A 13,584-nucleotide genomic window follows, 5' to 3' on the forward strand; every position below is an offset into this window, starting at 1 on the left:
GAAAGAACTTACTCTCGCAAGTGCTCTACATGTAAGCAATATGGCCATGACAAGCGTTCGTGTGGGCAACAAGGCCGTGGTAGTACAAGCACGTCTCGAAGTAATAGAGCCTCTAGAACTTGAAGATTGTATTGTTATTGTAATTTATTATTGTATTGCTTTGAATTTATTGTAATTAAATGGAATGAATTTTTTTTAATTAGTATAAACCTCTCGTATTTGATGAATTATTATTAAATCAAATATTTATATTTGTACATTCAAATATAATAAAACACTTAAATCAAAACCCTATAAATATGACAAGTTTCAAAACTTACTTCAGGGCACTTTAGAACCCCTAAAAAAACGATCCAAACGTTTAGGTGGACTTGATGTAATGAACCGACATTATTGTACGCAAAAAAAGATATTAAGTTTTATATAAAATATTGATATTTTGGGATTTTGAAACATGACTAATCTTTGCCCAAAGTATGGGAAAAAACGTGATTTGAAAGGTAACACAAAAAAAAAAAAAAAAAAAAAAAAAAACAAACAAACAGCTCCTTCACGCAAAGGTTTGGTGCGTGAAAGGCCCAAGTTGCATTTTTGCAGTTTGGTCCTTTCACGCACTAATTTAGTGCGTGAAACTTACTAATATTTTTTTAATTTTTTTTTGTACTAGTTTGGTTCAACTTTTTTTTTTTTTTTGTGATACAAAAGTCGCAGCCTCTGGAGAGAGGGATTTATTTAGTCCTGCTATTAGGTATTGGAAAACGATCCTTATAATAATTAAGTATCATCAAAGAGTTACCCAGAAAATACTTGGAAAGGAGACCCAAGACTTGGTGCAATGGATGGGTGAATATCCTCAATGTGACACTGACGCTGACACAAGCAAAGTGCTACAACTACACGTTAGCAATTTTAGCCTTTTCCTGTTAATTAACACATGCTAATAAACATGATCATTATAACAGAGACCAAGACATGGTGGTTTAAAAAAGTATTATTTTGGATTATTAAGACGCTTAAGGAAATAATTTCACCCAAAAAGTCTGAATTGGCTCGGTCTTCCCATGTAAATATATGTAAAAAATTAGAGGCCGTCTATAAACTACCAAATCCGCTGACCCAAAGATGAAAGAAAAATAAAAATGTACTATACATATATTATGATATATATAAATCTTACTTGAGAAAGGATCTCAAGTAGCTACAGTATTGATAAGGCAATGAGCACATATGGCATGTCGTGCTTGAGGTTCTGCCAAAAAGTGAATTTATAAACAAGGTTTTTGATCAGTTTCCAAAATGTGTTCTTTCGAGCTGCTCGGGAAAAAGTTTACGTAACTCGAACAAACAGCGTTTGCAAAAACATAATGGGAAACAATTATAAATCTAAATTTGAAAATTTTCAAACACACACCTAACAAACAGTTTGAAGTGTTAATTGGACAGTAGACTCAAAGGGCTTTAATTTGATACTTATCGAGACTCTAACGCATTATATATTGTGGGCTGTGCTCGTTTGAAGTTGGGAGTCTTCTTTCATGTTTTGTTTCCTTGGACCCTTCTACCGCTCCAAACCTTCCCCAATATACACAATAACCTTGTTAACATATTCCAAGGAATTTACTACCTCGTGTGGGTCCTCACACACGTCGAGACTAATTAATCAAGACATACATGCAGCTTGTCTCGAATTCTTACATATAACCACAATGCAGTCCTTAAGAAATCTTGGTTAGGAGGAGAACTATTCTGTCGCTATTTCTTGTATTCTCCTTTATTAGTGAAGTTTCTCATATATAATTAACCAAACTATGTTTAAATATAATGTCTCTCTTGGTATATTTCTCTTTTTTGTCTTATTTATCATATTTCTTTATTAACTTCCACATGACACATGATTATTTTGATCGCAAGTACAGCCATCCGAGGCTTCTGATGGCGATCTGATAGGATCCATAGATATGTGAGAGTTTTTTTTTTATTTTTTATTTTTTATTTTTATGAAGGATAAAAAAAGATAATGGAACAGTCTTCTCTTGGACAAACAAAGTCTTAATTAGCTGCAGACAAGTTGATAGCACAACTACAATCAAGATGATCAGTTAGAAAGCTTAGCACATAAGTCAGGTGTTGGACTATAGGTGTTATACTCGGTTCAACATTCTGACATCAAATAGCTAAAAATATATACATTAATGCATAAATCTTCCCGGGGCAAATGGTCTTTGGTAGAGCATGTACCATTGATGAAATACATATCATGCTTACGTCTTTTTAACTCATTTGAACACGCTAAGTTATAAATGTGAGAGCAATACCATTTTGTGCTTCACTGCTTTGGAGAGAGGGAATAGCAAGGTTAAGGAATCAGGTATGTGCTTGTAGTTCCAGAGGCGTATCTAGCCTACAAGGTTAGGGGTTCAATTTGAACCCCAAATTTTCGACGCGGATTAATCTAAATTTATATGTAAAAAATTACTAAAATTGTAATGAGTAGTAGATATGAACCCATAATTTTAAAAATATCGTCCCCTATTAAATAACCATCAGCATGTTGAATAGTTTTCAAACTTATTTATGGCAATTAATTATAACAGTGGAATGGATGCAAGCACGTGAACATAAAGAAAATAGAAAGATGATTTTGACCAGTGAAGAAATTTTCATTTATGAGAAAACATACATAACAACGACGTCTCCTCACTGGAATGCAGGTTCTACGCTGTCTCGATCTGCCATATATGTTTAAGAAAATTACAACACCTAGTCTGCACGTGAAATTTCTTTTTCTCTTAAAAGGTTATATGCCTAAGACAATGGTTTTCTTGAACAATGTAACTTCAAGCTAAAAGATTCATAACTAGCATGCTACTCACCGGAAAAGAAAAGAAAAAAAATGAAAGAAATGGAGTTTGTATAGAGAAACGTTATTATAAATTCTCACACTTGATAGTTCAGATAGAAAACTCAAAGAAAAAAAAAAAAGTGATACTTGAAGTGTATTTTTTACCCTTATCTCTTATAAATTTGAAAAATTAAACTCCATCTTGATTTGTGTTGCGAAGTATAGACAGTTCCTAACCCAAATAAAAGAGAAGATTTGCAGTAGGTTGACCACCGATATAACAATTGCCTGGCTGTTATGAATTGTTTGAATGTAAATTTGTTGGAACATACCCACCTTGGCAGGCATTTGTCAACTAGTTGCTCAAGATAATTTGTGGCACTTTTTAAAGGGATTTTTACATGATTATTCAGAAGGAGTAAAAATATTACCTGCTTGTACCTATTTATAAAAGCAACCCTTTAAAAAATTACACAGTACAATTTTGGACATGGTATACCTTCAGGGTATACAATAGTTGTACACACGGGTTCTTTTGGTACGAGGGATAAGGATATATAATCCCGGAATTATATTTGAGATGAGTTTATCCCACGTTTGGTTGGAATAAAATCGCGGTATAACTAATCTCGGTATTAGTTATCTCGGGATGGTAGTGTTATTTTATCCCTGTGGAAGAGTGGAATAACTAATCCCGGAATAACTAATCCCAAGATAAATTATCATAGGATAACTTGTTTCCAACCAAACGACCCCTTAAGTATACATTACTAAAAATAGTTTAATTACATTATTGTATGCTATTAATAAGGTATATAACATGTGAATTTTATACCGTAAAATATATGTACATATTTGATGGATATTTCATAAATATTTTTTTCTAAATTGGTACGGAATGTAATAGTTTTCAAAATAAATATTATTGGTAATATATTGTGGCTGCATGAGCATCCGTGCGACACAATGCATGACTAATTAAATGGTGGAACAGTAAACAATTATGGTAAATTTGTAAATATTCACAAGCTAAGGGATCAAAATGCACATTTCAATGAATTGAATGTTAAATGTGCTTAGTTATATATAACAAGGACAAAATTAAAATTTACTAATAACTGACTTATAGTGCTATTAACCCAGTGTCCAATCTGTACTGTTATATTGCCAATTGGAATTCAAAAATAATCCGAGAATTTATGTAGAAAGGAATAGATCTCCTTCAAATGGTGAAGATACTGGAAGAATGTTGTGTCAAAATGTTTCAATTTAACTCTCTTTGAGGTCATTGCCAAAGGGTTGTGTTCACCAATTATGATTTTGATGCTGTATTACAATGGTTTCTTTTTGGAACATATTTATTTGCAATATCTAGGAGGCTAAAATTTTGTGTACTTCAGTGAAAAATAAATCGCCTTCCAAAACTGACAAAATAAATCATATTTACGTAGCTTCTATAGACTCAAACTGAAACGACTCAAACATTTCTACATTTTAACAATCACACTTTCACCATGAAGTTGATTTTTGGTAATCAGAAGAGTAATGCTGCTCTCCAATTTGTCGACTAATGAGTCATTCTTTAATCTTCTTTTTTTGGGCTTGGTGTGATACAATTGGTTTACATTGGAGACAACTTTGCCAGTGTTATCACCTTGACAAAGTTCTTCAGAGTTTGTCCACTCAAATATCAAGAAGGCAAATTTAAAGCTGTTGCAGAACATATGGTATACAAGAAAAACTAGTACACTAGGCATTAAGGGCAAGGGCCATATGCAACCACCTAAAGGTCACATAAATCATTTGCTGTTATGTGTAAGTACATATGAGAAACGATTTTAGTTTAGTCTAGCAACGAGAGAAGGAGATTGTCATAACTACGGAGATATAAAATTTGATCCTTCCCCATTCTTCACTTCAGGATCTTCTTTCTCCAAACAATCATCTAAAATGAATTCTGTATATCAGAGGGAAGTACCACCGTCATTTGACTATCTCCCAAAAGACAAATTGTTCGAGAGGAGGCCTCTTCTACAAGTGTCCTTCATGTAGCTCTGGGATCAAGGATCCTTTCAAATATTGCTAAAACAAATGAAACATATGCAATTAAGTACAATGATTTTAAGGCCGGGGTGGGGGTGGGGTTGGGTGGGTGTTTTAACTGTAAGAGAGAAAAAGAAGTGGGGAAAGGGAGGCTTTTTTCATTTGCTTTCCGTTGCAGATGTGTTAATAAACTGTAAATCAACGCTACAAATTGCTAGGAATATTTTAAAATAAAAGATGTTAACCCTTGGTGAATAGCCAAGCTCGCGTGATTCTTTTTTATCATAAGGAAATCTGTTTAGCCAAACAGTTTGACAATTAGCCTTTAGTCATAGCTAACTAACACTTCTCTTTTTGCCAAATAGGTGTTCTTTACCAATATCTGCAATCCACTTACTCAGGAAAACTTGACTTAGCAGCAAGGTGGACAAAGCCTAGAGGTATAGTTCTCGGTAAATCACCGCTCCCTTTTTCCAGACTCAAGATTCTCAAATTTGCTTCGATCACTGCTGCATGTGGGGTTTAGTAGGAAGCAGGTCCGATGAGTCTATAGAAGGGAGTGAAGTTCCATTTCCACTCTATTTAGCAGAGACAAAATACAAGGTTGTTACATGTTAAAACAGTGATCCTTCTTCTCCTGTTTTGTTCCCTACCAAACAACTAATTAAACTTGCTAAAGTGAACACTTCAAAATACATGCCTTTCTTAATTTTTGGCACTTCTATCAATACAAACAAGCATGCACCTCCATACCTTGTATCTGTCAGATGCAATATTGCTCGAGAGATCTACTTGTAAGGAGCAAATAAGATTGATGAGTTGTGGCCACCAAATCCGAATGAATTAGATAATGCCACCTTAATATCCAGTCGTTCCTTTTTGGGACCCACAAGTATACTTGTATCCTGTTTCATTGATATTACATATCATCAGATGGGTTGATTACCAGATCAACAAAGAGTGAAAAGCTGCAACAGTGAAACAGGGGAGACAGGATATATCAAATGCTTTCTGTATTCATGTCACATAAGAAATCTGTCTTGGTTGCAATATGAGAGAAAAGCCCGACTAATGGAGACAACATGAATCAAACTAATAGACTTGTGAGTCATGCCTCGTGAGTTTTCCTTTCCATAAAGACTCCACTCCACTGTAGACCAGCTTTTGACGATAAAGTACCGAAATCAGAGAAGCATTCTTAGCAGTTTTCATATGATAAAATTCTATACTTGTAATGATATACAACAACAACAACCCAGTGAAATCCCACAACGTGGGGTCTGGGGAATACTTGTAATGATATATCATGCTTAAATAAACAAGAAATTGTTACAATGCACAGAAGATAAATACTTACCACGCCTTCATCTGGGGTTTCAAGATTAATATTTGGATGAACCCAGCCAGTTCGTATTGCCTGAAAAGTCCCATCCTAACTGTCAGTCAGAAATTCCAGCCAGATAATTTTTGCAAGAGTTAAGGAATGAGGCACGTTTAAGAGTATAGTCAAGGACGATTTACAGAATGAAATCTGTAACCATCAATCACCTTAAGTACAAATTCTGCAACATCTATGTCCTATCAGATTAATTTATCACAAACAAACTATAACAAAATATGAATCTGCTAAAGCAAATGTCCAAAATGTGTATCTTCATCATACTTTCCACTGTCTAGGCAGATTACAGTGAATAGCAGATTCAAGAACAGAAATGATCCAATCAGAACCTCAGTCTTGCGTCAATTACACTGCAAGGAAGTATGCAGCAGCAGAAAATGATCTTTGAATTCTCTCAAAATAGGTAGTCACTTATCCTACAATCCTCTACTGGAAAACAATGTTCATATCTCCTCTCATAACCAAAATAGACTACCCCCACATAATAACAAAATTTAGATAAAGTTTGGCTTTTTGCTTCTTCAGTCAGCGTCTATTTGAATAATTTAAGGTTACAAAGTTATTCTACTCCCAATTCTTTTGTGCTCTCTTCAAGCTAGAGTAACGCACAGCGGCAACAATGACTGCAAAAAGCAACAACTTCTAACATAAAATAAAATAACCAATATGGAAAGTTCCCGCTGTGCACTGTTTCAAGGCTCCCACCCCAATATTCCTTTGACAATGTCTTCTACAGGTATGATTTTCTTCTTTTAAAAGTCATATTACATATACTTCTATGAATGTGGTATCTTCCTTGTACAAGTATGCTGTCTTTTCTTCTTCTTTTTTCTTTTTAAAAAAATATGATTTTATCATTTTAAAAATTAGATAGTTGGATTACATCCTAAAACAACTATGAATTTGGTAAACCTAGCTATGAAAAGCATAGACCAGCTGGACTCGTACACCAAAGCGTAATTGAAGCGCGCAGGCGCACGCACACACACGGTGCAAGAAAAGCATAAAGACAAACCTTAATCATGTGAACAAAGGAACTAAAAGAATTGCCATTACATGAAATATATGAAAGAAAAATCATGACAATCAAGTCCAAACCATATTAATTTTCTGAATCAGCTCAAAAAGTCCAGTTTTAGATTTCTAGGTGTGATCTAGGGATTAGCTTTTATACTACAACAACATACCAGTGTGATCCCACAAGTGGGGTCTGGGGAGGGTGGAGTGTACGCAGACCTTACCCCTACCTTGTGAGATAGAGAGGCTGGTTCTGATAGCTTTTATATTATAATACTAATTTTGAATTCCTGATCATTAACATATTTATCAATCGTTTAGAAATTAATACAAAACTTTTGTTAACATATAAATACATCAATTCGCAAGAGAATATTTATTGGTTAGTGCCCCCTTGATGTCATGGCCGTTCAAGCACACATTATCGCTTTGATACTTGCACAAAAGTGCCGCTTAAGAGAAACGTCGCCATCATTGCACACAGTTTCAGGACTTAAGAGTGTATCCACCTGGGCCCCTTTTTTATAGAACTAAGTTGGTTAAATTCATTTTGTATAGCTCTGTATCATTTACATCCTAGTGTACCTTATGACCACCTCACCTGGAATTATTCAAAGATTTAAAAGGCCACTCTTTTTTTTTTTTTTGGATAAGGACAGTTTCGAAAGGCCACTCTTTTTATTCATCTGTAGAGAGCAACAATAGGATGTCTTATACATAACAAGAACTCATTTCACTGATTTGTTGCTTCACCAATTCCCTCGAAAGGACTGCAGAAAAATAGTATGAAATGTGTATTTACTAATGACCTTCTCTAGTTCAATTTGGTGTTTACAAATAACAGAATAATTTGGTCTATTCCACAGTCCAACACCAAAATAATGTCCAAATCACCCAACAAGGCTACACAAGCCAAAATATCAGAAATTGCAGCCAGGAAATCTACAATTATGCAAGAAAATAGTTGGATGAATTGTTACACAAGAAACTAGAAAGCAGCTGAATTGCAGGTGCAGCAGACATTGCGGTTTTAAGAGATAAAAGCACCTGAATAGTTGCCACAGCTTCTACAGCACCAGCAGCTCCAAGCAGGTGACCAATCATGGATTTTGTGGAGTTAACTCGCAACTGAAAACATAGAGCAGCTACTGATTAAGCAGCTGAATCGAAAACCTGAGAGGACTGGCATGGACACAGTAGTACAATGAGAACACTTCAATCTAACCTCTGGATTCTGGCCAAAACAATGAACAAGAGCTTGATACTCCTTAAGATCTCCTGCTGGTGTGGATGTAGCATGCGCATTGATGTAGTTCACATCTTCCTTGGATACACCCGACTGAGCTAATGCATTTTCTACACATAGGATGACTCCAGTTCCTGCTCGTTTAAGGAATAGAAAAGTTCAGAGCTTCGCTTCTCAGTAAACATGAGATAGTGCATTCTTATTATGTTAAGCTATCTTCTGTTCTGATTAAGCTACCATTTGTGCAAGTAAATCTATCTAAGAATCTTTCAAATACGTATATCAGAAAATCATAGAACTTGAGGAACTAGGCTTGATGAATATAACTGCAAAACACAAAAAAGAAGCTAAGAAATGTTATATCATTAAACTCACTACAAACCAGGAAGAAGCAGTTTATTTTGAGATCTGCGTTAACATGAGAAAAGGGAAAAGGTGTCCGACAGGCCCATCTAGAAATCAAGAAATTTCAATGTTCAAATTCTTTTTTTATTTTGTCACCCAAACATACCTCTGTATCGTTCCAATTTTTTCCAATGTTCCCAAAGGGACTGTCACCCAAAAACATACCTTCATTGACCAATGAAAAGAACCCCACTAATCCAATAGCTTAGCAAGAGTATCTTGCTCTACCATACAAATTTTGGATGAAAATTGCAACACATCTGTTATATGGACTCGTCTACCAGTACGGATACGATAACGGTGTGAACAACTGAGTACATGCAATTTTTTGCTAAGTTTTACTGAAGTTTAAGGAATGCATAAAAAGAATATCCATGTCACACCCGTCCAACACGAGCACATCTACGCAAAGTTAAGGATATAGAGAGAGATAATTACCTTTAGGATGAGGCTCTGTCATGTGATAAGCATCACAAGTAAAACTTCCACCTAGAAATTCAGCATAGATTGTTGCACCTCTTTGCTGCTCATGAAATTAAAAAAGGGAAACTTAAAACAATTATATGGCCAGGGATTGTCTTTTTGTCTTTCAAATTCTGTTTTGAGGATCAAGTGGGTGAGCAAGAAAGTATTTATAGACTTTGAAGCGTAAATCACCTTGGCATGCTCAAGTTCTTCCAGAAGCAGGACTCCAGCTCCTTCACCCATAACAAATCCATCGCGATTCTGTCCAAGGATTAAGATAAAAATAAGAAGCAATTCTCACTAAATACTCTACAGACATACATGCACAGCTACAAAAAGGATGGGGTTGAAATCTTGCAGTGCTATTGCTTCAATTTGTACATAGCAACTAGCATAAGCACATAGAACATATGAGCTAGAACACGGAAATAAGTATATAATGAAAGTAGTAATTTATTGATGTGGTATTGGAAGAGGACCGCTATAACATGTATGCAAAAATGTTGAGAATCCCACAAAGAGACGTGATTCTCTATAAAGTGCGTCCAATCGTCCATAGTGACTGGAATATCATATTTGCTCCAAAAGTAGACCAAAAATATAAATACCCCACCAATATAAACAATAAGTGTTTTCAATTCCTACAAAATATTCTCGTATGCCTCTCTTCACAAAATCCACATGAGTGTCAATGGAGCTACATGGTCGTAAATTCTGAAGAAAATATGAAATACGGCAAGTTCAATCTCGGGAAAGCTGCAATGCTGGATATGCATAACTCACTCAGTCAACAAAAGAAAAATTCAAAGCTGATTATTCTAATTCTCTATTAGATCACAAACCCAAGAACTGCAACAAAAATAGCACAAGTCCACTAGAATCCCCACTCCGTTCCACATAAAAAATTGTTTTAACAACCAGAGGGAAAGCAGAGGACAAGAGCAAAAGATTTACAAGACATTACACTATCCCAAGGCCGAGAAGCTCTTGCAGGGTCAGTATTTCGTTGTGAAAGTGCTCTGCATGCAACAAATCCTCCCAATCCTGCAAAAGAAAAAACAAAATAACATAAAAAGCTATATAAAACAGCAGTTTTACAAGGTAACTAACAACCTCAGCTTGATAGACTAATTTCAGTTAAGAAAGAACAGATAATATACCAATTGGTATAATTGCCGCATCTGATCCACCGCACAGCATCAAGTCCTGCATTGTCAGTGTGTAAAAGAGAGAACTATAATACTAAGAATGTTAATCCTTGGGAGTAATCTGTCTATGCATAAGGAACTTTATGAACAACGGTAAGACGATACTGAATCCTCTGCTTCCTATGACTTAAAGGCAGGGAACTTACAGCTTCACCTCTAATGATGTGGTTAGCAGCATTTAAGATGCAGAAGTTGCTTGTAGCACATGCTGTTGAAATTGAATAATTTGGACCCATCCATCCCTGCAATTGAGTTTGTAAGCAGGCACACAAACATCACAGATGGTAACTGGAAACTTATAACTTTGGCTAACCAGGTCCATGGCAAGCATGGCAGAACCCATGTTTGTAGTTGCAAATGGGACACAAAAAGGATTCATCTTCCTATAGGAAATCCTCAGAGCCTCTATTGCATCATGAAAAACCTGCTCAAGTAAAGCAAGTCAGTTAGAGAGTAGTCACTTAATTTGGTTCTAGCAAAGAGTCTAGAGCCTACATATTGGTGTGCTTATGGGTTCTATCTTAGGAGATTTCAATACATGGGCAATCATGTACAACTCGTTGCTTCAGTTATATATGAGATGTTGGCAAACAAATAGAGCTGATCCAAAAACACATAAACGACAAAAGAAAATGGAAAACAAAAAAGTGGCATATATAACCAGTGAAAGTTTCATCAAAATTATGATTGATGAAAGAAAAAGAAAAAAAGTGGATCACCTTCATCCCACCCATAGCAGAGCCAATTAAAACTCCACATCTTCTTTTATCCAATTCATTCATCATGTCTTCAGTAATTCCACCATCTGACAGTGCTTTCTTACCAGCCGTTAGCATGTAAAGCATGAACTTATCCATTCTTTTAGAAAGTTTGGGTGCAATCCAGCCATCGGTTGAGAAAGACTTGATCTCTCCAGCAATTCTCTGCGATTTGTACCTCATTATCAATATTTAACTAACTAAAGTTGGAGAAAACAAGCCCAAGAAGAAGACATACTGTTGGATACTGTGAACAATCAAAAGCTTCTATTTCACTTATGCCACTGACACCTTGAAGCAGGTTGTCATAAAACGTATCGGGATCATGACCAACCGGTGTAGACACACCCATCCCTGTCACAACAACTCGCCTTTCTTTGGTTGGAGGTTTCTTCTTTATTGCGACTTCCATGGCCGGTTGGGAAGCAATTGCCATCACCTCTCCTAGTACAAGGAGCGGCCAAGTACGTCAAAATCTATGTAGGAAAGTTGATAGCTTAAGGAAAGCGTATTAGAAAATTTACAACTTTGTAGTTCAGTGTGGAGCACTTCAAAGAAAACCCAATCATGTAGTTGATGCAGGAGTGTTTGGTATGACAGAAAATATTTTCCATGATCAAATCATTTTTAAAACATTCAGTCATCGCGTCGAAAATATTTTCTACCAAAAAGGGGGAAAATGAATTCCTTTACGCCCCACCAATAATTACAACTCCTACCAAGAAGAAGCAAGTTTGCAGGCATTATTAAGATACAAGAGAATTGCATGATGCAAGACTAGAATAATGAAATAAACCCAATTTCACACTCAGTAACTGGCTATAAGAATGAACCATGCAGCCTACTCAAAATAACAAATGCATGACTTTCCATTTCGATACAATCCAATTCTAAGAATGTGAAAATTTCTTCACCGAACCTTAAAATTAACGAAAAGAATTAGAACAGGACGAAAAAACCCATGAACAAGAAAGAAAGAATTACCTGTTTGAGCACTAGAAATGAGGCTAGGAGCAGCTGCGGAGGCATTATCGACAAAGAAAGAATTGGAAGAGGAAAACTGATGATTTGTACTGAATGTAACGCCATTGTTGTTGGATTTGGATTTGGACTTGAACAAAACCCTTGTTCTACTTTTGGAAATCCGAAAGAAAGAATCAACTATTTCATGGTCACCAGAGTTTAGCATGCATGATGACCCAATCACCCATGTCGATGACGCCATTCTAATCAAACCTGTGAATCAATGCTCTCAACACAAATGCTGAAATATGCAGGGGGGCCGGGCGGAGACTTCAGTTCAACAACAACTATAGAGCACAAGGATCTCTGTGGTGGCGTTGCTTCAATCTGAGAGAGATGAAGAAATCGAAATGTTGTCGTTTACCTCGATCTCTGCTCTCTATAAAGTATATAAATATTAAAAACCATCCCAGAGCCAAGCTTTTATTTTCTCCTTTTTTATATTTTCCTTTGTTTAATTGTTATTTTTGTTTTAACATAAGACTATATCTGAGTCGTCAAACAGACTCAGCCAGCCAAGTGCTCTACTGCTCTTATAACTCCAAATCTTACCTCTTATCTATGTCTGATGTGCCACCGCAATATGCAAACAAAATTTATACTCCAAACAAGTTAAACACCTCATGTTTTATAAGAATGGGCCCAGTATAATTTGCCCATTATAATTCCACAAGGTGCGTTTAGCAAGGATAGAGCCAAGAGTGTGCGCAGATCTTATTTTTATCTTGCCAGGATAGAGAGACTGTTTTCAATAGACCAACGGCTCCATAAAAAGGACGGCTAATTATAAATAATAAAATAAAAATTATTTGGTCCGGTAAGCTTTTAATACACGATCCAATTTAAGAAAATCCCTAATTTCACTAATGCTTTTATATACAAGCTTACCTGATTATCCAAGACTATTTTGATCTAAAAGGTTCAATTGGATCTTCTTTGTTGAAATATATATGTATATGTCTGTGTGTGAATTGTACGCCGAATTTACCTGACAAAAAAAAAATCTATGTAATAATAAATGAACTTGGATTACAAGTTCAAATTCTACTACACTCTAATATTTTGTATTCCTGTAAATTTCTGGCTCTACTATTATATTTAATGATCCGAGTAATTACTTACTCCCTCCATTTCATTTTTACTTGGCCCATCTTGACTTTGCAAACCTTTTTAAAAAA

General features: G+C 35.6%; 1 protein-coding gene across 1 annotated transcript; it reads right to left on the bottom strand.

The window, feature by feature from the left end:
- Positions 1-4,545: 4,545 nt before the first annotated feature.
- Positions 4,546-12,970, bottom strand: LOC132617550 (3-oxoacyl-[acyl-carrier-protein] synthase II, chloroplastic-like). The gene is made up of 14 exons (XM_060332568.1): positions 12,368-12,970; positions 11,622-11,827; positions 11,345-11,548; positions 10,939-11,049; positions 10,772-10,867; positions 10,578-10,623; positions 10,382-10,461; positions 9,610-9,678; positions 9,391-9,475; positions 8,527-8,681; positions 8,349-8,429; positions 6,243-6,302; positions 5,639-5,790; positions 4,546-4,924 (listed from the first exon to the last, which is right to left on the bottom strand). The coding sequence occupies exons 1-13, from the start codon at positions 12,606-12,608 to the stop codon at positions 5,674-5,676; spliced, it is 1,551 nt and encodes a 516-aa protein (XP_060188551.1). The 5' UTR covers positions 12,609-12,970; the 3' UTR covers positions 4,546-4,924; positions 5,639-5,673.
- Between the last annotated feature and the right edge of the window lie 614 nt (positions 12,971-13,584).

Source organism: Lycium barbarum, chromosome 11 (genome assembly GCF_019175385.1).
Source record: "Lycium barbarum isolate Lr01 chromosome 11, ASM1917538v2, whole genome shotgun sequence".
In the NCBI taxonomy this organism is placed as follows: domain Eukaryota; kingdom Viridiplantae; phylum Streptophyta; class Magnoliopsida; order Solanales; family Solanaceae; genus Lycium; species Lycium barbarum.